Source organism: Halichoeres trimaculatus, unplaced genomic scaffold (genome assembly GCF_033239565.1).
Source record: "Halichoeres trimaculatus isolate MK-OKI-2021-1 unplaced genomic scaffold, fHalTri1.1 fHalTri1_scaffold_3, whole genome shotgun sequence".
Taxonomy (NCBI): Eukaryota; Metazoa; Chordata; class Actinopteri; order Labriformes; family Labridae; genus Halichoeres; species Halichoeres trimaculatus.
The window spans coordinates 1042301-1067634 of record NW_027437181.1 but is presented as its reverse complement, the minus strand read 5'-3'; the positions used below and the strand labels follow the sequence as shown (position 1 = coordinate 1067634).

The 25334-nt window shown below is 40.2% G+C and overlaps 1 protein-coding gene across 12 annotated transcripts in view; it reads right to left on the bottom strand.

Moving 5' to 3' along the window:
* The window catches only part of neo1a (neogenin 1a), a 270805-nt gene that overhangs the window by 37990 nt on the left and 207481 nt on the right, over positions 1-25334 (bottom strand). For 11 of the 12 annotated variants that reach the window (XM_074665725.1, XM_074665719.1, XM_074665716.1 and 8 more), the window contains 4 exons: positions 9735-9969; positions 7021-7175; positions 3237-3385; positions 345-483 (listed from right to left, as the gene is read on the bottom strand). In XM_074665725.1, the coding sequence (XP_074521826.1) occupies positions 345-483; positions 3237-3385; positions 7021-7175; positions 9735-9969 (678 nt within the window). The remainder of the gene's footprint in view (positions 1-344; positions 484-3236; positions 3386-7020; positions 7176-9734; positions 9970-25334) is intronic. The other variant, XM_074665718.1, reaches the window with a different exon arrangement.

Below are 25334 nucleotides of genomic sequence, written 5' to 3'. Positions count from 1 at the left end.
CAGGTTGCTGTGTAACGGTCATGACCCTGTTCAAATTCAGAAAAACACGAGTCCACAGCACAGAATGATCTATGCTAACTAACCAATGAACGATCAGACGTTTTTATTCTGTTTACTGCTTTAATTCAGAGTTTAAAGAACGTTAACTTGTCTGAATGGAGAGGGGTAAAAGTTGCTTCTGTTGCCAAAAAGCATTTTTGTGATGATGTAAAATCCGATGTTAGCGCAAGGAGGATATGTTTTAAGAATAATCAATATTTGTCAAGATGCATCTTTCTGGATTTATCAACAGAATATAAAACGATGTGGTGAAGTCTTCAGCAGAGATTTGTAAACCCACTGACCGTCAGAGAGCGTTCGGACGACCACGTCCTCGGTGGAGACTCCTGGACCGTGCTTGTTGTTGGCCACCACCCGGAAACTGTACTCGGTGTTTTTCTTCAGCCCGGTCATGGTGTACGACTGACTGTCGATGTCCACGTCCTGAAAGAGACAGAGGGGAAGGAGAATGAGTTAGGTGACGACCAGAAAGACGGTTTGTGCTTTGGCCTAAGGAGGACTCTGAACCACCTAGAAACAGCTGGGTTAGCCTCCAGACCCATAACTATATACATGAGGAACTGATGGTTTATAAACAGCATGAAAGTTATAATCCAATATTTCTAAGATGAAAGATATTTTCCTTTATTCTCTCAGGAGTGCGAACAATTCAAACCCAGAGTTAGAGTAAATGGAGCCACTGATGTAAAGCTCCTGTGAAAAATAAAAGAGGTTGTATTATTGAAAGCATTTCCTCCAGAAGAGGAAAAAAACATACATTTATTTGGGAGTTTGACTCCTGAAAGCTTGTTGATAGATGTGGCATTACTGCTGTTTTATTATTCAGTTTGAGGGCTCCGATTTAATACTGGCGTAAACACTCTGTTTATAAGACAGTTTCAATATGTTTACAGCCTCAGCGATCTCACAAACATGTCAGAGCGGCAAAATGTGTGACTGATTTCATCATTTCCAGCTCTCACATTTCTACTCCTCTGTTTAAAAATGTCTCCTTCCACTGAGACACAAATTACGCCGTCTGTGATTTCCACTTTCTGCTGTACAAATTGGGCACATCGCTCGCACATGCCCAATTACACCCAGTTCATTTGCATTCAGCGGCGTGCTCGCAGCATTTGGAGTGAAATCACGAGACTTTGCTGAAATCTAATTTCACCCCCAGAGTGGACCGAGCACAGCCTCTGATCTCGGGTCAGAAGAGGCTCTGTGGGTCGTCCTCTCCTAAATATTTCATGTTTTTCAAAGCTGCATCTCTCTGACTTCGCCTCCCTTCTCTCCTGGTCCCTCCTCTCTTCTTTCTTTTCTTTCCATCCCTCTCCTCAGCTCATCTGAGGCTCTACTCACCTCCTCTCCGGCCCTCTCCTCCTGAGAGCTGAGGCATCATTACTCAAAGCGCTGGCTGACATTTCATCCATTATCATATTAAAGGCTTTTTAATGCCTCACTGGCTTACTCACTGCAGTCCGGGCTGACTCACTACCTGACCGTCCAGGGTCCAGTCCTGTGACACAGTCAGACCTGCAGAGCCGGACTGAGGAAACCTTACCTGCTTCCTGCTGGCAGGGCGTCTGTTTCTGTGTGAGATGTTTAATTAAGAGTGCGGGCGAAAAGCAGAACAAAGAGTCTTGGGGCGAATGATTAGGAACTCTTTAGCTCATCAAATTTACATCAGGCTACATGGTCGTAATCTTTTCACTTCATCTAATGAAGCTTGGAAAATCAGACATCAGCTACATACAGTTACTCTCCTCCTACAAGGCAGATTAACGCTGAATGCTTCAAGGAGAAACACAAGGAAACACTCATATTTAAGGTTCTCGCAGTGATGAGTGTAGGAGAAGGATACAAAAACATTAGACCACATTCTTGGGCCAGGAACAAAAGTTATCTCCTCCTACACCATAAATGGTATTGGCTTGAAATTCGCTCAGATGACAGAGTGGACCCTGCTTTACAAAACCTATGCAGGAATTTGTTGTGTCTTTAACAGTTTTCGAATGACGAGCCCTCAAAGTTGGTGAACCCCAAAGAAGCCTTTTCAGCTCCTCATATTAGAATGAATGGGAGAGGATGATCCAGCTTCACACAAGCCGCAGCAATTAGGCCTCTACACAAAAAAGTAAAAGTGGTACAGCTTTAAAAATGACATGGATGGATTCCTGACAACATTTACTGCTATTTTAACTTTTTATAAATAAATTTAGGCCAATTTTTTTGGGCCAAAAACAAAAGTTATCTCCTCCTAGGCCATAACTGGTATAGACTTGAAATTCACTCAGTTGACAGAGTAAACCCTGCTTTATAAAACCTATGCAGGAATTTGTTATTTCTCAAATGGTTTTTGAATGACAAACCCTAAAAGTCAGTAAACTCCAAAGAAACCCTTTCAGCTCCCCCTATTAGAATGAATGGGAGAGGACGGTCCAGCTCCACACAAGCTACAGCAGTCAAGCCTCTACACAAAAAAGTAGAAGTCATACAGCTTAAAAGATGACATGAATGGATCCCTGAAAAAAATTACTATCTAAATTTTTGCAAAATAAATTTTTAGCTGCAAATTTGGGCCAGAAACAAAAGTTTTCTCCTTCTAGGCCATAAGTTGTATCGACTTGAAATTTGGTCAGATGACAGAGTGGACCCTGCTTTACAAAACCTATGCAGGAATGTGTTGTGTCTTCAACAGTTTTCAAATGATGAACCCTCAAAGTCGGTGAAGCCAAAAGAAACCTTTCCCTCCATTAGAATGAATGGGAGAGGATCCAGCTCCACACAAGTTGCAGCAGTTAGGCCTCTACACAAAAAAGTAAAAGTGGTACAGCTTTAAAAAACAACATGGATGGATTCCTGACAAAATTTACTACAAAAATGTCAGAATTTTGGAGATTTGGTCAAAATTGTGGCATCTATGAGGAGACGTTTCAAAAACTTCCATCTATTTCACTCCTGAGAGGGCAGCAGCTGGTGATGATGTCACACTGACTGAGAGTTCCAATGATGTCACAATGACTGACAGTTCCGTGCAGCTGGTCATGTGACTCACTTAAGGCGGGAAAATGGAATGTGTAACACACACAAAGTTAAGCCTAGTCACAATGTAAAGAGAGGGGTGAATTCTTCACAAAGCGGCACATTTTCCCCTAAAACCCTGGATGAAGCTGAGAAACTCTTCCTCCCACCTGTTCTTTGCCGATGCTTTTGTCCGTGTAGTACAGCTTGTAGGTGACGATCTCTCCGTTCCCAGTGAGCGGCTTCTCCCAGCTCAGAGACACCGAGCTGGGCGTGTTGGACACCGCCTGCAGGTTTGGAGCAGGACCCGGCACTTGGACTGTAGAGGAGGAAATAAAGCAGGAGAAGAGAAATGAGAAACACCCTCAGTTTTCCCCTCGATCTTAAACCTTCTTCACTTCAGATGCGCTTGTTTCATCTCAAAAGACATGAACTCAATTTAGCGAAGAGGAGACGCCGCTGCCAAAAACACGCAGCCTTGGCGACTTCACAGGCACATTTCCCCGGGCCCAGACGACGGCTCGGTTTATGCAGCTCTGTGGAGACGGATGTGTCCCCTCTGCACTGGGCTGGCAGCCATGTTGGTTTTCTTTTTCTTCCCGTGACAAACACAGAGAAGATGTGCCCGAACAAAAACAACATGTGCATCTTCTATTCAGCCAGCGTTTGCCTGGAGCTGGTATTCAGCAGGTTGTTCACAGGTTTTTACACGGCTCTGCTGGAAATGTTCAGATTTATGTGAGTTCATTCAGCGCAGAGGGAGGATTTAAAGGCTGAGGACAGTTTGTCTGAGCGAGGATCCAGCTCTGAAATCCTGCACAGCTCCCTCAGGAAAGCTATCCTACAAATGTTGTATTGAATTGTTTTTTCATTTTATTTAACTACAAAACAAGAAGTGAACTCAAAACCCATTTCTGAAGCTATTTAGTTTAAACTCCTAATGTCTGACTGCTGTGTGCTGTGTCTGATGAACACTGGTCGTGTGCTTTATATATTTATTTTTCTATCTGCTCTCCACTTTAACCAGCTGTTATTAAGTGTTTTTCAGTGTTTTAACCTCAGCGTAAATCACACACTGCAAAAAACTGAAATCTTGTCAAGTGTTTTTGTTTCATTTTAAATAAAAAATGTTCCTATTATACTTGATATGAGTCAACTTATAAGTCCAGAAAAATGTCTCGTTTTAAGTTGTTTAAAGGCAAATATAAAAAACGTTTCTCTTGTTCCTTTCCAGATTTTTTTAGCTTCTTACAAGCATTTTAGACCTCATTTTGTCTTTAAATAACTTGAAATAAGACATTTTTCTGGACTTATCAGTTGAATGTGGCTCATATTAAGTCTAAGTCTTCTGAAAATGGGACAAAAGCACTTGATAAGTTTTCGTTTTTTTACAGTATTTTTTACAGTGTATTAAGTTTATCTATAATGGAGGAATATCCAGCAGCTAATCGTGGCCCAAGGCTGTTTTATACGTGGTCCCCAGCTTTCATCTTACAATTTACTAATCAGAACCACTCGAAAAAAAATCTAAATGTTCTTAATTATCTGTTTTATGTGTAATTATGTGTCAAGTGCGCAAACAAACAAAAATACATCTATTAACGTCTCATTAAACCAGGATACTTAGAGCTGCAGGAACTCAGTAACTCTTTAGCTGACAACTTTAAATGAACATATTCATCAGGATGGGAAAATGTGAGAGTTTAAAATCACATCAGAGGAAACAAAACCAGATTTAAGTCAGGAAATGAGCAAAAATGGTAAAAATTGGTGCAGAAGTTGTTCAGAAAGCAGGGTGGGGACAATTTGGGGCTAAAAATGTTGTTTGGGTCAAAATAGTTGATATATGAAAAACAATCATTGGGGTTTGGTTTCTATTCACTTTATTAATTATATTTAACTTTTTTTTTTCTTTTGCTAAAAAGCTGTGATAAAGATATGATATAGCTCCTCTGTCAGATAGAGACTTTTTTACTTATTTTTGTAACTTGTTGTACGGCCAAGCTTTGTTGGTATTGGGTTCTGGTTCAGGTTACTTTATTTTTAACCGATGTAAATGCCTACAACCGTTCCAAAACACCAGAGACAGAATTAAAACAATTAAAACATTTAAAATATTAAGACATTAAAGACAGTGAAGTGCTCCTTGTTCCATCAACACATCAAAAACTCAGTAAATTAAAAGCTCTCTGAAAGCTCAGGATAAAACCAAGTTTAAGAGAAAAATCTCACTTATTGTTCTTTTTTTAATCTTAAAACTGCTCCCATTTAACTGAAGAAGCTGTAAAACATTTATTTGTTTGTCTAAAAACTAAATAAAAAAGTCAAAAAACAAACAAACAAAACATCTTAATCAAATCCAGATTCTGATCCTGACATAAAACCACCCTGACATGTTTCCCCCACAGCGCCCCCTGATGCAGAACATGTTCCTTGTTCAGAAGCAGAGTTTTCTGATGTTGACGCAGCATGTAACACTGCAGGAAACTGACCACTGAGAGACACCTGAGGGACAGGTGAGCTGTGATGTCATCAGTCACTCTGAGCATAAATTAAAACATTAGAATGAATAACCCTGTGTAAACACTCCTCCCTGAGGATGGGGGCGCTGTGAGACCAACGGCTCGTTCTTCCTCCTCCTCTGCTCTCAGCATGTGAGGAAACAGAGACAGAGCTCACACCACAAATTATGTCTCACTGCTCTGAACGTTTGTGACAGCGCTGCTCATAAAGCGCAGTGTGTGTGTGTGTGTGTGTGTGTGTGTGTGTGTGTGTGTGTGTGTGTGTGTGTGTGTGTGTGTGTGTGTGTACAGGTTTCTTAAGCCTGTCTCTGAGGAGAAGTGATACAGGCAGCTCTGTGCACACACACCTGGTGCTCAGTTGTAGGTCAACAGCTAAAGCTCCGATCCATAGCATGTTCACACACTTAAAGTGCACACACACACACACACACACACACACACACACACATGACAGGGAGATGTACTGCACAGGTACAGCCCACCTGCACAGCTCCCCCCACGGGTGGCCAGACGCCTGCTGGCAGCCATTAAGGTGGCGTATGTTTGTGTGTGGATCAGTCGCCCCCCAAGCAAGGACACGAGGACATAAGGACATAAGGAGACAAGGACACACAGGTAGGGAACCAGCGTCTGACCTACAAACTGACAGTGACAGAGCGGTACCTGAGTCTGCAGGTGGGGGACGCCCGCCCTGAGACTGAGAGGGGAAATCCCCCTCGCAGCACTTTCAGATCTGGGTGGAACAGATCTAGAGCAGTAAGGGGGGCGGGCCCAGACTCACAGAGTCCAGACCCACAGAGTCCAAAACCACATCCTAATGAGTCTCTGAGAAACAGCTCTGAACGGACTGTGGAAAGGACGTGTTTGATAAAAATATCTGGAGCATTTAGTCCAAACCCTCCTCACACACTCTCTTTCACACACACACACACACACACACACACACACACACACACACACACACACACACACACACACACACACACACACACACACACACACACACACACACACACACACACACACAGAGGGCTTAAAGCAAACGTTGAGGTGTAAACAAGAAGTGGCTCATGAGGAAACATCGCTGCGTTCCTCTGGTCGGTGTTGGGTGGTCTACCTGAACAGCAATAAACACCTTCCTCCGTGTGTGTGTGTGTGTGTGTGTGTGTGTGCGTGTGTGTGTGTGAGTATGAGGGGATGTCTCTGTTTGAAGTGTGTGAGTATTTGTTTGTGTGAATGTTTATTTGCTCGTCACTGGGAGCGTCCTGTTTGCCTCTGCGTTGCCAGTTTGTGCACGTTTCCAACAGACTGTCCGGACTTCTCCTCCATGTTTGGTGTGTCCTGTTTACTGTGAACATATGAATGAACCCCTGTGTGTGTGTGTGTGTGTGTGTGTGTGTGTGTGTGTGTGTGTGTGAGTGTGTGTTTTTACCTTCAGCCTGGGTGGCCACCTTGAGCGCTGCAGAGCTCTCCCCCTGACCGTTGCTGTTGTGGGCCACGACCCTGAAGTGATATTTGGTGTCTGGCATGAGGTTCTGGATGGTGACCTGCATCTCCCCGGGTCGGCTGGTGTTCACCACTCGCTCCCTGATGTGCACACACACACACACACACAAACACACACACAAAAAGAAAACAAACAGACGATAAGTTTTCTTTTCTTTACCAAAAAAAAAGTGAATTTTAAAACTGCAGTTTGTGATATCATTGTGATCTGGGTTTGTTTACATAGTTGTCTCTAAAACAGAAGAGTCGCGAACATGATGTCTTTTCAGACTTTGACCCTGTCTTCAAAAAAAAAGGTAAATTGTGCAGTTTTATTGAGAAATTTGAGTAAAAATATGATTAAATGTGTTAGCTGGGAGAGCTAACAGTAGGCTACCGGCTCTGCTTGGGGCAGTCAACCAATCAGCGGCTTTTCTCAATGTCCAAGGGCTCCCCTAGTGGTTAAAAAGGTTACTGCAACACATATCTGTTTTAAACTATTAGTATTGTCATCATAATTTGTGGGATTGTTAAACTGTTTAAGACACATGTAATGTCATTAATCGTGACAGGGAGGCAAAATATCAACACATGCATGAATCATTATCACTATTTTATTTTTTTTATTTGTTTATTTTAAATAAAAATATATATCAACCTTTCTAAATCTTGTTTAATTAATTAATAAATGAGATTAAGATTGATTTCTTTGTCTTTCATTGTTGAATATCTTCTAAAGATGATGTGTTCTGTTAGTTATTGAATTATATTATTGTTGAAAATGTGAAAAATCTGGCAAAAATGGATAGAGTAAACAAAAACAGTTCAGTTGCATTTTATTACATTAAGGTTGGTTGTTACTCAAATTGTTATTCTACATTTTATTGTTAATATTGTAAGTACTATTGCAATTAACGTTATTATTATCACAATTCAGACAGTGCTTTTGGAACTGTTTTTCATTTTATTTAAAAACTCTGTCATTGGATGTACATATGTATATTAATTTGTCTCATTTATGATTCTTAAGTTTTTTTTTTCTATTTTATTTATTTTTATTTTTAAAATATTTTTTTTCTACTTTTATTATAATTTCTCTACTTATTCTTGTTTTTGTACCTATTATTTTTTCCTGTTTAAAATTCATTTTGGATGTTTACCAAAAATATATTTAGCTAAAAGTCCAGATTCTAGAGGAGCCACATGACAGGCTCCTAAATTGACAAAGAAAAGAAATATATATCATTATTTATTTTATTTTTTTAAATAAATTGTTATTGTCAATTTAGTTTTTTATTAATTAGTTTATTGTTATTTTATTTTATATATTAATTATTTTTTTTCTATATCTAATCCATGTTATGATTATTAAAAATGAACGCACAGAGGAAAAGAATAAAAAGGGAAAATTGTATTTAACATGTACTGAATAACTGATATAATGATGCAGGATTCCAATAAAAAGAGAATTTCAAAAAATGTGGAAATTTTCTTTTTAAATTTCGTTAACATCATAAAATAAAAACTGACTCTTTTTGTCTTTGTAAAAATAACTTTTAAGCTTGATCTGTGATCCCTAAAGGCTTTGCTTCACTTCTTCTGCTACTACTTCTACTACCCCAAAGTCAAACTAGAAACAACCCAGGATGTCAAATGTGTATGATTTATTTTATTTTTTCACATTATTTCAATACATATATTATTAAAATTTAACACTGCTTTGTATCTTCTTTTGTATTTATGGTGTTTAAACTATTTAGGACTCCCTTTGGTTAAAATATCACACGGTTGTGCTCTGATCCTCTGAGGTTACACACGTCTTTTTACAAAGCAGCAAAATGCCAGAGACATCTGATAGTTTTTAGATATTGTTAATTATTGATCGTCAGTCTGCAGAAAGTTTTGTCAGCTGTCTGAAAGCGTCCCTGAGCTCAGAGTGACTCTGCAGATCAAACTGTGACATCACCGTACATTATTTACATGAAGCTTTATGTGACAGTGAGACGCAGGAGGCAGGTGACGCCGTCCATCTCTGCTGGTTAAAAAACTCATTTCCTGTCTGTCATGTTAACGAAGGAAGCGACTCATGATGAGCTCATTAGCTTAGCTCAGTCTGCAGCTACTTTCAGGTGAAATGGAGCCAGACTGTGTGTGTGTTTGTGTGTGAGTGTGTGTGTGTAAACACTTTCATACACTCTCTGCTTCCATATACATTAATGCATCTGCGTGTGGAGCTGCAGCAGAGTAAAGCACTTCTGTATCAGGCTCTTCAGGACATTTACAGGAAAAGCGTGAAAAGGTAGCCAGAAAGGGACTTTGTGGAAAATCCTCTCAGCTTCTTAAATGTCCCTCTCGGTCATATCGAGTAAATCCTCGGCACACAGAGCAGGAGGAGACGAGGAAAAAGGTGAAAGCAGCATGTTTGAGCAGACTTTTTCCGGCTGATTCTTCAGCGCGAGCGTAATTCTTTGAGGATGGAAGTTTGTTTTTAATTAACAAACACGTTGAGCTCTGATAAGTGCTTTAACTGCTTTAATTAGCTCTTTCCACAGCGGTCTGAGACTCCTGCTCAGGAATTATGTATATTAGTGCCCTGCTGACACCAGCGTTAATGTGTGTATTAGCGCCCTCCTGGCAGCGCTGCAGAGGTGTGTGAACTACCTGCTGGTGCCCTCCTGGCTGTAGAAGACGGAGTAGGTGAGCTCGTCTCCGTGGGGCTCGGCCGGCGGGCGCCAGGTCAGCTTGATGAAGCGGGTGGAAACCAGCGACGCCACGACATCCCGGGGGCCGGAGGGGGTGGGCCCCGCTGCGCCCGCTACGCCTCCGGAGCCTGGCGTTACATGGTCAGTAGTGTTAGGAGTCAGTGAGGGGGGAAGGGAGGAGGGCAGGGCTATGTCTTTGGGTCGGGAGGAGGGAGGAGGGAGGAGGGAGGGAAGGAGACGAGGAAAGACAGGAGACAGCAGTGTAGGGGAGGATGGGGAGGGATATCACGCAGAGGCGTCCAAAAGGAACAGGTAGAGGAGGAGGAGGAGGAGTTGAAATGGGAATGACAGTGAAACGAAAGAAAGGAAGGAAACAAAAAAAAGAAGAAAACAAAATAACAACAACGTAACAAAAAAGACTGTTGGCGTGACAAGGAACCACATAAATAAAACACTTCTACTACATCCACAAAGCTGACAAATAAAAGCACAATACAGGGGGACTACACATGCAGATCTACACACAGCTCTCTACGTCAGGGCACAGGGAGCAGGAAACAGCATCACACATTTCTCCTGAAGTCATCCCTGATCAGGTCGCACTCTGAAACCTCGAGCTGGAGAAAACTGGAGCTAGTTTGTTTGGGCAGGAACAAAGCCCACTTCAGGGACTGAGGCTGTTTTATTTCAGAGGCTGAGGAGGAACCCAACCCTCAAAAAGCTGATCCTGGACTCTCCAATAACACTCTGGATGATGTTTTTGAAACGCGTTGGCCGTCACATTCCACAGCGCAGCCACAGAAATGTTTTTGATTTCATTCAGCGGTTGTTTTTTCTGAGTTTTGAGGAACAATCTGCGGTCGGACTCAGTGAGATCTGCTTTCCATTTGCCTGGCAAGTGGGCGAAACGAAAGCGTAGGGAAAGAATGTCAGCCGGTGTGACATTTCCATTTGTGTGCAGGTCAGAGAAACAGACTGGAGGCCGGAGAAGTGCGAGCAGACGGGGCTCCGTTTCTGCTCTGAAATGCAAAGCGGCGGCGGCGGCTGGCGTGTTTGTGAGAAGCTGCACGAGGACTCGCCACTAACTTGGCTTTCTCTTCTTGTTTACATTTCAAATTCACGGGGTTCATCGACTCCTCAGAGTGAAGTGATGTGAAGATTTACAAATTACATGGTGCAAACACACGTTTCTGAGCATAAACACACAGTTTTCCTCTCTTACACACACGGAGATCAATTTGTTTACCAAGAAATGACTTTCTGCATGTGCGCTAACCTGAAACAGAACTTTAAACCAACATCTGAGTGTTTACTCATGATTTAATCCGTCTGCACGCTCCACGAGCGAATGTTGGAGCCGTGCTGAGCTGAAACTGAAAATCAGTTCATTACATGTAAAACATTTAGCTGCAAAGGTCGATGTCTGACTCAAACTACAGCTCACAGACACAGTTAGCAACACCTGATGTCTTAACTTCAGGCTCCTCTCTGTGTTTTCTCTCAGGTATGGATGGGTATTCATAAGATTTTACTACTGATATTATTTTTTTATTGCGTTTATAAGTAAATAAAAATGAAATTAGTCTCTGGATCTGGATTTCTTTGGACGTAAACAAATAAAAATAAGTCAAAATCTCACGTCACGTGACATTGATCTACTGTTTTGCTATTGACTGAAGTAGGCCATCTAGTGTCTCAAAGTGGTAACTGCAATACTTTGAGTTGTTTGGAACCTTGCCTGCAAGTATTTTGATGTTTTGAGGTTTAAGTGCTGTTCTTGTAGCTCTGTTGTAAAAACAGAGTTATACCAATATACGCTAACTGCTAGCATGTCAATGCAATTTCCCATATAATTTAGCATCAAGCTAGCACTATTTTGTTTATATTGTTTTTGGTAAATAAGGAGATTTATACCTTGTTAAATGAATTGAATATGAATCTCTTTGTGTTTGGTTTGTTTTTTTGAAAATTGTTAGCTAACTGCTAAGCTAAGATAGCTGCAGCAGAGTAGGTAGCATATGGTCCAAATCTGAGCTGTTTGGAACCTTGCCTGCAATTATTTTGATATTTTGAGGTTTCAGTGCTGTTCCTGTAATTCTGTTGGGAAAACAAAGTAATACCCATATATGCTAACCACTAGCATATCAATACAATTTCCCATATATGTCAGCATCAAGCTAGCACTATTTTGTTTATATCGTTTTGGGTAAATAAGGAGATTTAAACCATGTTAAATGAATTGGTTATGAATCTCTTTTTGTTTGGTTTGTTCTTGGAAAATTGTTGGCTAATTGCTAAGCTAAGATAGCTGAAGCAGAGTAGTAAGCGTATGGTCCGGCTCTGAGTTGTTTGGAACCTTGCCTGCAAGTATTTTGATATTTTGAGGTTTCAGTGCTGTTCTTGTAATTCTGTTGAAAAAACAGTATTAAACCGCTAAAGCTAACCACTAGCATATCAATGCAATTTCCCATATATATCAGCATCAAGCTAGAACTGTTTTGTTTATATCGTTTTTGGAAAATAAGAACATTTAAACCATGTTGAATGAATTAAATATGAATCTAGGAATCTTGTGTTTGTTTGTTTTTCTTGGGAAATTGTTAGCTAATTGCTAAGCTAAGATAGCCACAGCAGAGTAGTCAGCGTAAGGTCCGGTTCTGCCAGATTTCACTGCTGATGTGTTTTCTGATGGACACACCTATTTATTTTGCTGCTTTGCCAAATTTTGCTAACATTGTTTTTCTAACGCTGAGTTCGTTATAAATGTGTCTGATCATGCTAACGCTATAATCATGTTTTAATCAAAAATTTAGGGGGAGCATATTTAGATAGTTCAATTGCCCCCATCAAATCACGCTCCCAGTATTTACAGGGAGCCAAATTTATGAGTGTGACACTACTGACACAGAGCGTGTGCGTAGAACAACAAAGTAGCACTTTTCGATGAGTAGCAGAAAATGACAGAACACCGTCATAGCACAAAGGCTAATTATATCAGTGAATTGAACCATTTCTTATTGATTCTCAACAGGAACCTCATTTCCATACCCATCCCTGCTCTCAGGTGATTTTATTCCTCCTGTTAGGTCCAATGAAACTAATTTTTTATGGAAAAAAAAACTCTTTCTCCAACTGTTCAGACTCTTCTCTCCACTATGGATGTCAACAACCTCAACAACCTCTAAGCTGTAAGTCAGCACTTCAACCTCAAAGCTGCTGTTTCAGTCCCAATCCTCTTTGCTGGAGCAGCGCCCAAAACAACAGAAACATATTATCATCCTAATACCCTCTGACTGCTGCCTAAATTACCAGATGCTGAACAATTATCCTCATTTATAAAGCTGCACACAAACAGCAGAAAAAGAGCAGCTCTCTGGTGTGTCACGTCCCAGCGGCGTGCAGCTCCTCTCAGTTTAAACACACGCTGAGGACTGTTTGTTGATACTACATTACCCAGATTAAACAGGCACAGTTTAAGGAGGAGAGCAGGGGCTACGAGGCAGCAAAGACCCTCACAGGTGAGTATTTACCTCCAGAACAGAGACAGAGATCCACCTGCGCCTGACACAGAAAAACCAAACAAACAGAGGCAGAAGCAGCGTGCTGAAACTCTTACACCAGGAGCAGATTTCAGAAATAGAAAGTCCTGAAAGTTTCTGGAAAATTTCAGGACAGCCTGACCCAGAAATTTTTACAAAGTTGCTCAATAACACAAACTCCTCAGAGAGTGAAGAGTCTCCTGCTGGACATGAGGTAAGGAGAGGAAAGAAAGGTGAAGATATAATTTATTTATTCCTGTTTGGGTAATACATTTTTTTACACTTGGGTCTAAAAATGTGAGCAAGTGTCAAAAACTGTAGTTCGTTGAACGTCAGCTTGAGTTTGGCTGAAGAAAAACCAGAAACCACAAAAAAGGTGATTTTTTACAGCAGAAATAACCTTTTTTTTGTTTATTTTGCTTTAGATTTATTTTTATTAACTTATTTATTTTCTTCTGCATAAATCTACAAAAACATGAAATGAAGAATCACTCTGTTGGAAAAATTACAAATTAATAATATGTATAAATGCTTGTAAATATGTAATTCTAAATAAAAAAAAAAGAAGAGAGAACGAAACATGTAAACAACCAAAAACATCTGAATAACTAATTTTTCTCACTGTACTGTAGAGGGACAATTTTCTCCCAACTCTGCAGTGAAGAAGATATTTAGATCAAGAGCTCACCCAATCAGAGGCAGAGCTCAGCTGACTGACAAGTGGGCACCCTATAGCTGTTAGTGAGGAGGCTTAAAGCCCGCCCACTTTCCAACATGGCTCCAGACAAATCGATTCAAAACTGTATCAGGAACAGACCACGACGTCACAGAGACTACGTCTATTTGTTACACAGCCTGACATAGCTTCTGCCTCAGGTGCAGCACTCTTCGGGATTTGGTGCCTTGCTTAAGGGCACCTCAGCAGCGCTCAGGAAATGTACCAGCAACCCCCCAGCTTCCAGTCAAACCTCCAAACTTGGTCCGGGATGCTGTGGTATTCACTGTTCAATGCTTTTGGGACATTAAAGATGACCCTCCAGGTCCCAGGACAAAGACGTCTCTACCTCATCCATTTGTTTGTGATTTTTCTCTCTGCGTTCTCACACCGGCTCCACCAACTTTAACATTTTACCAGAGGTGCTCAGGAAACTTGTGGATAAAGTTGAGGTAAATGATTCTGTGCTATTTGGAAGAAAGCTGTGATAGCTCTGATTTTTGGTGTAGGTTTATTGATTGTACAGAAAGTACAGTGTATAAGAAAGAATCGGGAACATTTCTTGTGTTTTTATGAAAAGATGAGGGGAATAACTGTGATCCTGATTCTGACAATAGACTGTATAAAACATGGACGTAGTCTCCCCGACGTCACCCGTCTGTTTCTGAAATGGAAAATGAAGCAGATTGGCTATAGCGGCCATATTGGTTGTGGCAAGGGCTTCTCGTCGGTCATGTGACCCTGAGCTGTGCCTCTGATTGGGAGAGCTTGTGATCTTAATATCCTCTGAACGGCCGAGTTAGAAAAAAAATCACCCCCTGTACAGTGGGAGCTGGTAGTAAACTCAGTGACTCAGACAGGAGACGTTTTTTGAACCAGGCTGTAAATAGGGTAATTTCTGCTTTGAAAACAGCTTTTTTTGTCTTGGTGTGTTTGTGACTTCTGGTACTTCCAGAGCCAGCCTCAAGTGGACACTGGAGAAACAGCAGATTTTAGCACTTCAGCATCGTCTCATATTCTTAGACCGGAGGTTGCGGCTTGGTTCATGAAAGATAAACGTAGCCAAAACATTCAGGACATTTTCAGAAGTTCTGTAAAATTGTGACTCAGCACACTTAAAGAAATGTCCTTTTACATATTTAACAAGAGCACTAACAGCTGGAGTAAAAAGTCTGTGATGCAGAAAAGTATGGAGGCTCATACTGCATGAAGACACAGTTTGGAGTCTGAATCAATAAAACTGTTAGCACCTAAAAAACGAAACAAAAAAAGTCTTAAAAACAATCCGCACAAACTGTAGTGAAAAATAAAACTCTTATTAAGACTAGAATGATCAAAAATCAAATCCACTGTAAACAACCTCAAAGAAACTTTCCCTGATAAATTCAGCAAAACGTTTCACTGAAAGAAAAATGTCACTCTGAGGCAGCCGTCACAAAGTTAAAGAAAAAAAAATCAAATCTTAATCTTACGAGATACTAACAGAAAAATGTGAATGTTAACATCATGTAAACTTTGAAATAACCATCAGTCCAAGAGAAGAGGACTAAACATTTATCCACAAATATCAGGATCCCTCTTCAGAGCCTTCTCTTTAAATATGCAAACACTAAACTGTGAAAGTAGGACAGGATCCCAAGTGTCCTAAATATTCCTCATCTCTGTCAGTTTTCATCTGGAGCCAGACCAAAGCTGGTGGACTGAGATGTTAGGATGAGTCCGACGTACAGCTTTGGATTTGTGGCTCCTGGTGTGAAAGTCTGAGGCAGAGAAAACGAAGACAGAGCTGAGAGCTGGAGTTCAGAGGAGGTTAACTTCCCTCAGCTCCAGAAACAGTCTGTGCCTCTCCTTCAATCTCTGAGTAAATTTGTCCATAACTGGGCGCCGTAGAACAAAGAGCGCCACACTTCAGCAGAAATAATCCCTCAATCAGAGGCGTCAGACTGCAGGTACAGAGAGCGCTCGGGGTGGAGCGGGTGAAGGGGGAATAAAAGCATTAGGTGTAGTTTCCATCCACTGACACGTGGTCAGCGGGGGGTCATCGACGTGCCGGCAGTTTGCGATGTCCTTCTGACAGTTTGTCTTGTACGTGCACGCCCAGAACTGTTACAGTAAGGAGGTGTCAGCCTCCAACTCCTGCTGCCAAGTTCTGTTCACAGCTGATTAATGGTGTCATTAGTCTCTGTGCCAGAGGTAATGAATGGCTGGCATTAAGTCTTAACGAGGAAGGTTACTCTGCATCCGCATAATAAATCTGAGCAAAGAATACGCAAAACAGTGCAGACAAAGACGCCCAACGTGTGGCGCTCATCTTAATATTCACAGGACGAGATGTTAATCCAAGAGGAATGATTGGAGAAGCGCCAAAGTTCTTACAAATTGATGATTAAAGACATTTATTCTAAATACAATCACCCCTGAACATTTAGTTGAGCCCTGGGAAGATAACTAAATCTACAAAAAGACAAATCTGGATAAAAATACTGATTTTAATTCTGTGTGGATGGATTCATTTTACTGACAACGTGCCGGATTAATATACATAATTGATATGAGGCAAGCCATTAGCAAATATGAGAAAATAATGAGTTAAGGGATATTATCAATATATCAAATTTGAGTATTCTTCAAAAGTTTTGAAATTTTAGCAAATTTATTAAATTTAAAATTTCATTTAATTTTTATATATTTTTTCAAATCTTTGAAATTTCCTTTTTTTTTTAAACTTTTTTTTTGGAATATTTTAGAATTTCAAAAAATGTTGTGAAATTCTTGTAAATTTTGGCAATAATTTTTTTTTAGAATTTAGGATTTTTTTTAAATCAAAAAATATTAAAAATAAAAAACTAAGATACCACATTTACAATTTTGCTACTTCCAAAGAAAACTTCTGGTTTACATAATTTGCTATATTTTTTTATTTTAAATTTTGAATTTTTTTTTATTTTTTTTATTTTTCCATTTTATTGGAAATTTTAAGAATTCTTGTAAATTTTGGCTTTTCTTTTTAAAAGAATTTTAGGATTTTTTTAAAATCAAAAAATATTCAAAATTAAAAACTAAGACATCACATTTACAACTTTGTTACTTCCAAAAAACTTCTGGTTTACATAAATATTTGCTAGATTTTTTTCATTTTAAATTTTTACTTTAAAAAAAAAAAAAAATATATATATATATATATATAAATATATATATATATATATATTTTTTTTTTATTGGAAATTTTAAGAATTTCAAAAACTTTGAGAAATTCTTAAAAATGTTGCCAACTTTTTTAAATTTCATAAATATGGAGTTTTTTCTTTTCTTTTCTTTTTTTTATTGAAAATAATGTAAAAAAAAAAACAAAGATATTACATTTACAATTTGTTAATTCCAAAAAACTTCTGGATTAGAAAATTATTCACTAGATTCTAACTATGAATCAAATTGTATGCACTTTATAGTCTTTATCATGAAGATAAAGTAGATTTTGTGGCTCTTGAATGACTTTAATCCAAACGAAATGAGGCAACGTGGCTCGTGTGTGTGGTGTTCATCTCAATATTCACAGGACGAGCTGTTAATCCATGAAAAATAATCGGAGTAGCGTCAAAGATCTTACTAACTCCATAATCCTTCGCCATGCTCTTCGCCACGTGAGCTTTACTGTACAGCTCCACCATCATCTGGACTGAGTGCAGATAAGAGCCTACCTCTGTGTCTGAGACTGCACACCTCCAGCAGCAGAGCATAAATCTCCTGAATGCAGATACCATCCAGAGGCTCCCGCAGCACTCTAACTACAGCTATCTTTTCACTCCCAAGCAAAGCCAGGCTCCTGCAGAAATGGATTTTCTCAGGCCTGGTTTCCATGTCTAATGTGGTTCAGTAATGACGGCAGCATAAGAGGCAGATCCAGCACAATGCTAATGGTCCATTACTGAGTCACCGCTTTTATCTGCAGCAGAATGAGCCCAACAAGAAGGAACAATCTGCTGAAAACGGCGCAGTCCAGAGCTTTTAAAAGTCCAACACAAAGCAGAGTGTCAGATAAAACTAGCAGCCTTTGTTGTGTTTCATTCAAACATATAATAGCCCCATGATGAGAAAATGTACGATTATTCACTGAGCTGCGTTTCTCTGGGGCTGTGCTTCAAGATGATTACACAGAAATGAGAGTTTCCTTCTGAACCAGGACAGAAATATGAGTCATCTTATGGTAGTTAAGCATGAATGGTTATAAATAAATATATGATTTAAAAATTATCTTTGAAAAGTTTTTCATAAACAGCCATTTTCCTGTCGTTGGGAATTTTAAAGATGTGCAGATGAAGACACTCAACAGAGATCCCTCATTTGTGGAATTAAACTAATTTAGAAATCTTGATGACAGCTTTTTCTCGTACAGAGGACTCAAAATTACACACCGCGGAGCTGCTAGGAAATGGAGTTTCTGTGAGTGTGAAAGAAAGTCAGAAACATTTGAATTGCTCTTATGGGTTCTCAAGTAAATCTGTGGAAAAAAAAACTGCCAGCTCCTTAGAGCAAGCGCTGACAGCTGTGGCTTCTTTTCCCCGCTATCATCTTGTTCCTCTCACTCTCTTTCAAGATAAGAGCGGAGAGATGAGCAGGCCTGACAGCTCGTGACATCTGAGCGGCTCCTTAATGCGCCGACAAAGGAAACAGAGTCAGAAAGAGAAGAAAAATGATTCGACTGGAGACAAAGTTAGAGGTGGTGAGGAAATAAGGGAGTGTGAGGAAAGAAAAGGCTGACCGAGTCTTTTGAGTTTCCTCTCCAGTAACTTGTCGACAACAATAATAAACTCCATTCTTCAATGAGTTTCTGCACTTAAAAATGCTTTACAAGCAATACAGCCATTCAAAGCACATAACAATTAAAGCTGCTAACAGTTGGTTGGAATGTTACACATTCCATTTTCCCGCCTTCAGTGAGTCACATGACCAGCTGCACGGAACTCTCAATCATTGTGACATCATCACCAACTGCTGCCAGCTGCATGGAACTGTCAGTCATTGTGACATCATCACCAACTGCTGCCAGCTGCACGGAACTGTCTGTCATTGTGACATCATCACCAACTGCTGCCCTCTCAGGAGTGAAGCTGACAGAAGCTTTGAAACATCTCCTCATGGATGCCACAATTTTGACCAAATCTCTCTAAACATAAAATACTTTTGCAGTAAATTTTGTCAGGAATCCATCCATGTAATTTTAAAGCTGTATGGTGTTTACTTTTTTGTGTAGAGGCCTAACTGCTGCAGCTTGTGTGGAGCTGGATCCTCCTCTCCGTATTAAAGGATAAGTTTGGTTTATACAGCTTTTACATTGTTTATAGAATGAAGTAGAACAAAATACTCACCCAGAAGGTTTTCCTGATCCAAGCGGTGCTTCGGGAGATATTTAGATCCAAAATCGTGCAGCAGACGTCCGTATGATGGGATCCATCAGGGCATAAACAGCGCAGCTCCTAAAACTGCATTAATCGTCCAAAAACTCACATTTTTCACCAATATTCCATCATGGTCCGCTCCGGGTTAGTCCTCTGCTGCAGTCTGTGTCACTCCAGACAGCGCTGAGTGGCTGTACTGACCTCTGACTTTGGTCACGATTGCCCCTCCGCGCATGCACAGTGCGGCTCATTGTTTCAGGGGAAGACGGCAGGCTACATGATGACTTTCTTCTTCCAGTTTTGTGTAAAATGGACAAATATCTATCTGATGAAGATGTTGTGGAGGAGAAATTTGAATATGATGGGTGTCATTACAGTTTTGAGCCAGAGTTAATAGATGACGAGCTCAAAGAAAGGAGGAAGTGGAGTCAGCTCTCCAGAGAGTACTGAGCATGCGCAGAGGGGCAAACGTAAACAAAGTCTTCGTCAGTTCAGAGGTCAGTACAGCCACACAGCGCTGTCTGTAGTGACACAGACTGCAGCAGAGCACTAACCTGGAGCGGACCATGATGGAATATTGGTGAAAAACACGAGTTTTTGGACGATTAATGCAGTTTTAGGAGCGGCGCTGTCTATGCCTCGACTGATCCCATTATACGGACGTCCGCTGCACGATTTTGGATCTAAATGTCTCCCGAAGCACTGCTTGGATCAGGAAAACCTTTTGAGTGAGTATTTTGTTCTACTTCATTCTATAAACTATGTAAAAGCTGTATAAACCAAACTTATCCTTTGATTAGAATGAGAGGAGCTGACAGGGCTTCTTTGGGGTTCACCAACTTTGAGGGTCTATCATGCAAAAACTGTATGAAAAACTACAAATTGCTAAATAACTTTTGTAGAGCAGGGTCCACTCTGTCATCTGAGCAAATTTCAAGCCGATACCATTTACGGCCTAGGAGTAGATAACTTTTGTTTTTGGCCCAAAAATGCGTCCTAATTTTATTTTGAAAGGCACATTGCTGGCTTCCTGTTTGAGATAGGTCAAGGGTGTCTGCATATACTTCATGTGTCTCAATGAGACTAACATTATGATGTTGTTTGATCTGTCTACCACACTTCTACTGCCATTGAGAGCCCATTAATTAGAATGGGAGGAGCTGACAGGGCTTCTTTGGGGTTCACCGACTTTGAGGACTCATCATTCGAAAACAGTTTGAGAAACAACAAATTCCTAAATCACTTTTGTAGAGCAGGGTCCACTCTGTCATCTGAGCAAATTTTAAGCTGATACCATTTACGGCCTAGGAGAAGATAACTTTTGTTTCTGGCCTAAAAATGTGGCCACACCTATCTGTGTGAGAAAGGTCAGGGGTGTCTGCATATAATCTATGCGTCTCAGTGAAACTAACATTTTGACGTTTGTTTGTTCTCTCTACGACATTCCTACTGCCACTGAGAGACATTTTAGTGTGCCTAGGTGGCGCTAGAGAGCACATTCCAGTATGTAAGGGGTCAATTTTTGTATTAAATTGTATTTTTGTGCGAGGACCCTAATTAAAGGGCTAGACAAAGGATAAAATGCTCTTTGTGTTGTGTCAGTGTGATCAGAGGCCGAGGGGAAACTGTCAGGGAGAGGATCAGATTGTCGGAGCATATCAATAACTGAACACATCCCCTCTCGCTGTGATAATCAGAGACAGTCAGGATTAAAGTGCAGCTCAAAAACCACTTTAACTGACGAGATGTTCCAACTCACTGACATGACTGAAAAAAAGAGAGGCAGTCTCAAAGTGATCCTCCAAAAATGTCAAACATCTCCTCCTTGTTCCTTTCCACCACTTTCTAGGGCATGTTGGAGGAATGTTTGAAAAATGGCACATTCCCCCAGAGAGAAATAAGCCTTCAGTTATTTCAAAAACACACGACAATCTTAAAAATGACTGAATGCTCTCCTCATTAAGTCTTGAGTGATTGAAATATTTTTCTGGAACATTCTTGAGGCGGTGAAAGACGCTGGTGGTGAGGCCAGAGGGGACGCATCAAAGTCATGGAGATGAAGAAAAATTAAGAATTAAAGAACGACGGCTTGTCTGCTCCCGTGTGCTCATACGCTACAAAAAGCAGAGGGAGTTACACTCATGTCTCCTAAACACTCCTGTGGCGCTGGGATCCAACACGGCCCGTCTGATAAACCCACTGCGCTCTCCTGGATGCTTCGGCAGTCGGAGGTTGGACTCTTTATCAGGAGCTTAGAGCTCCGTAAGCTGCTGCATGTCCTTGTTTATCAACCAGAGGAGCTGTCCTTTTCAAACCCTGCAGCGCTCTCCTCTGAAATGGTGCAGTTTGTTTATCTCACATCCAAAGTCAACATTTCCACATTCCCATCAGACGTGAAGGCATCACTGTGGGGGACGTGTTGGACGGGGTGGCGGTACGTCTATGTTTGCATCCACTCTTCCCCCTCCAGTGGGTGTATATTGAATCATCTCATATACACAGGACGAGCTGTTTATCCATGAGGAATAAATGGAGTAGCGCCAAAATCCTAATGAATTGATGATCAAAGACACTGACACTAAATAAAATCATACGTTAACATTTAGTCGCACTAAATACGTTTTAAAGCCCTGGGAAGATAACTACATCTACAAAAAGACTAATCTGTAAGAAAATACTGATTTTAATTCTGTGTGAATGGATTCATTTAACTGACAATGTGTCGGCTTTATTTAAATTTATTAAATTTCAATTTTTATGAAATTTTAAAGTTTTTTGAAAATTTTTGAACAATTTTTTTTTTTTTTTGGAAATCTTTAGAATTTCAAATATTTTGTGAAATTCTTGTAATTTTTAACATTCTTTTTTTAATTTCATAATTTTAGATTTTTTTTTATTTTCTTTCAAATAAAAATATTTAAAATAAAAAAACTAAGATATCACATTTACCATTTAATTAACTAAAAAAAAAACTTCTGGTTTAAATTATTATTCACTACTATGAATCGAATTGTTTGCACTTAAATGTCTTTATTGTGAAGATAGTTGAGCAAAATTATAGATACATGTTATCAAATTCAAGTATTCTTTAAAAAAAATAAAATTTTTGCAAATTTATTATATTTCAATCTTTAATGAAATTTAAAGTTTTTTGTACATTTTTGAAATTTTTTCTTTTTTCCTTTTTTTTGGGGGGGAAATTTTTAGAATTTCAAAAAAATTGTAAAATTCTTGTAAATTTTGGCTTTTTTAATTTCATAATTTTAGAATTACTTTTTTTAATAAAAAAAATAAATAAAAAGAATAAACTTAGATATCAAATTTACAATTCTGTTGCTTCCAAAAAAAACTTCTGGATAACAAAATTACTTGTTAGGTTTTTGTTATTTTATTTATTTATTTTTTTTAATTTTTGGGAAATTTTTAGAATTTCAAAAAATTAAAAAAAAATCTTAAAAATTTTGGCAATTGTTTTAAATTTCATTTAAATTGAGTTTTTTAATTTTCTTTTTTCAAATTTAAAATATTAAGAATAAAAACTAAGATATCACATTTACAATTTTGTTAATTCCAAAAAACTTCTTGTTTAGAAAATTATTCTCTAGATTTTAACTATGAATCAAATTGTATGCACTGTATAGTCTTTATTATTAAGATAAAATAGATTTTGTGGCTCCTGAATGACCTTTATCCAAATGAAAAGAGGCAAAATCGCTCCTGTGAAAGTAAAGGCTGCAGAATGATCATCATGAAGAAGTGCCAATCCTCTCTTTGGGATGTCAGAATCAACACACACATGACGGGAGCTTGATATGTTGGAGCATCATATATGCTGTGCTGGGACAGGGATGCACAAATCCCTACACATACGGGAGAACAAACGTTGTTTGGAAACGATGGCGGTAATTGAACGGGGTGGTGTGTATCAATAATTAATGATCCTCTGTTTGTACATACAGCGGCCGTTCACCATCAAACACATGTAGCTCCTTGATCCGTGAGCCACCGAGGACTTCATTTGGGTGTGATTGCTTTGTTCCCCTGAACGCGCGATCAGAAGCTAACAGATGCTAGCCCAGACCCTGTATGCAAATGAAGTTGTGCAACTACAGTGAACCCTTCTTACTTTGGCAAACATACATTAGATGTTTCACATGCTGCACGCGCTGGCAGGAAGAGGAAGCTGAAGCCTCTCGGGCTCGCCTTTCAACAGATCAAAACAGCCGGTGATGCTGCACCTCTCCTGAGCATTTCGCCATCGATGCCCAGAGCTGGAAACAAGCTTTCCTTTCTGCACCGCCTGCCTTTGTATCTCATTACCTTGGAGGTCCGAGGCTGCAGTTCGACCCCTCCAAGAAAGCAGAGCAGGCCTCCAATGAGGTAATTGATTTCAGTGAAAGCTGTGTAACAATGTGGATGTGTGTACGGGCGCAACGTGGAGCTGAACAACCAGTAAAGAGCTGAAAAGGTCAGAAAGGATGTTTTCAGGAGTGGGAGCAGTTGCATCCACCCGTGGGAGACTGGCTAAACAGACCCCACCAATAAAGCACCCTCCCTGAGCCAGACCCACAGAGAAGCAGCTATGGCGCTACGCTAGCAGGCAGCAGGGAGCCCACAACCCACTGTGAAGTTACTCACTCGTCTACTTTTAGCTTATGGAAACTGGGAGGCTCAGCGGAGAGGCAGGGGGTGGGGGCTGACAGGGAAATAAAAGCTCCAGCTTTGGTGGCGCTGCTCGCAGGGGTCGCTCGCCTGCAGCTCAGGGAAGGGTGTGAAGGAAAAACCATGTTTTTCTGCCTCCAATTAGCGCACCCAGAGGACTTTCCACATCCAAAAACATCAGATCCACATCCTGAATGAGTGTGTGTTGAAGGCGGATCCTGTTGTATCGTCACAAAGGGCACACACACACTCACAGCGAGGTGTGTGAAGCAGAGTGTCAGGAAAACAGCACATCTCTCACACTTACGCACGCAGTCAGGCCTAAAACTGCTGCTGATAACAAGACTGACCTTCAGAGCGCGGCGCTGACGCAGGTACTGAAGGCTATTTTCAACTTTTCTGCTTTCCTCCCAAACAAGAGCAGCACAGGCACCTATAACATTTTACTGTTAGCAGCAGAGCTTTTAGAAATGAGGCCGCGCGCTCACCATGGATGAGTAAATACAACCAATAGAAAAGTTCAGCCCCTGCTGTGAGAGCCTGTACACACACACACACACTCACACACACTCACACAGCATCATCCCTGTGAGACACAACACAAACACTCACTCTGCCATCAGCGCTGCACAAACAGTAATTTGGTGATTTCAGCTCCTAACAATCAATCCAGGCGTCGGCTCCTCTGATCAGCTTCCTGCCGCGGAAACACACTCGCTAATCACGACATTAGCATGGTGTGTGTGTGCTGCTGAACACAGCTGCTTGTGTGTGCACATTTTAGGGATTAATCCCAAAATCTGAATTTCAATGAATTCTGCTACGAGGCAAAAATTTGGTTGGAGATAGTCCCATTAAAGTCTGATTAATTTAGCGCCCCTGGTTGGTTTCTGGATCGCCTTTTCGTGATCACAGCCTCTTAATAATACAAGTATAATGTTGGCTGATAAAACAACAATCTGATGATATTTGTTTATCAAATCACAGCACTCTGAGCTCAGATACTCCAGCAGCACCCTCAGTGGGAACATCCCCCTCAGCTACATGAGGAGAGGAAAATTCAGCGGTTTGAAAACAGGTAAATTTGCTCTAATTGATGTTTTTTTTTTAATGGAAAAAGAATGAATTGCTTTATTGGAGGCAATTTTATCCCCTAGTTGAGCTTAATTATCTCCTACTTAGTGTCAACAACACACTCCTCTCTCTGTCTGAGCTGCTAATCTCTGTTTGTACGGCATCATTTTCAG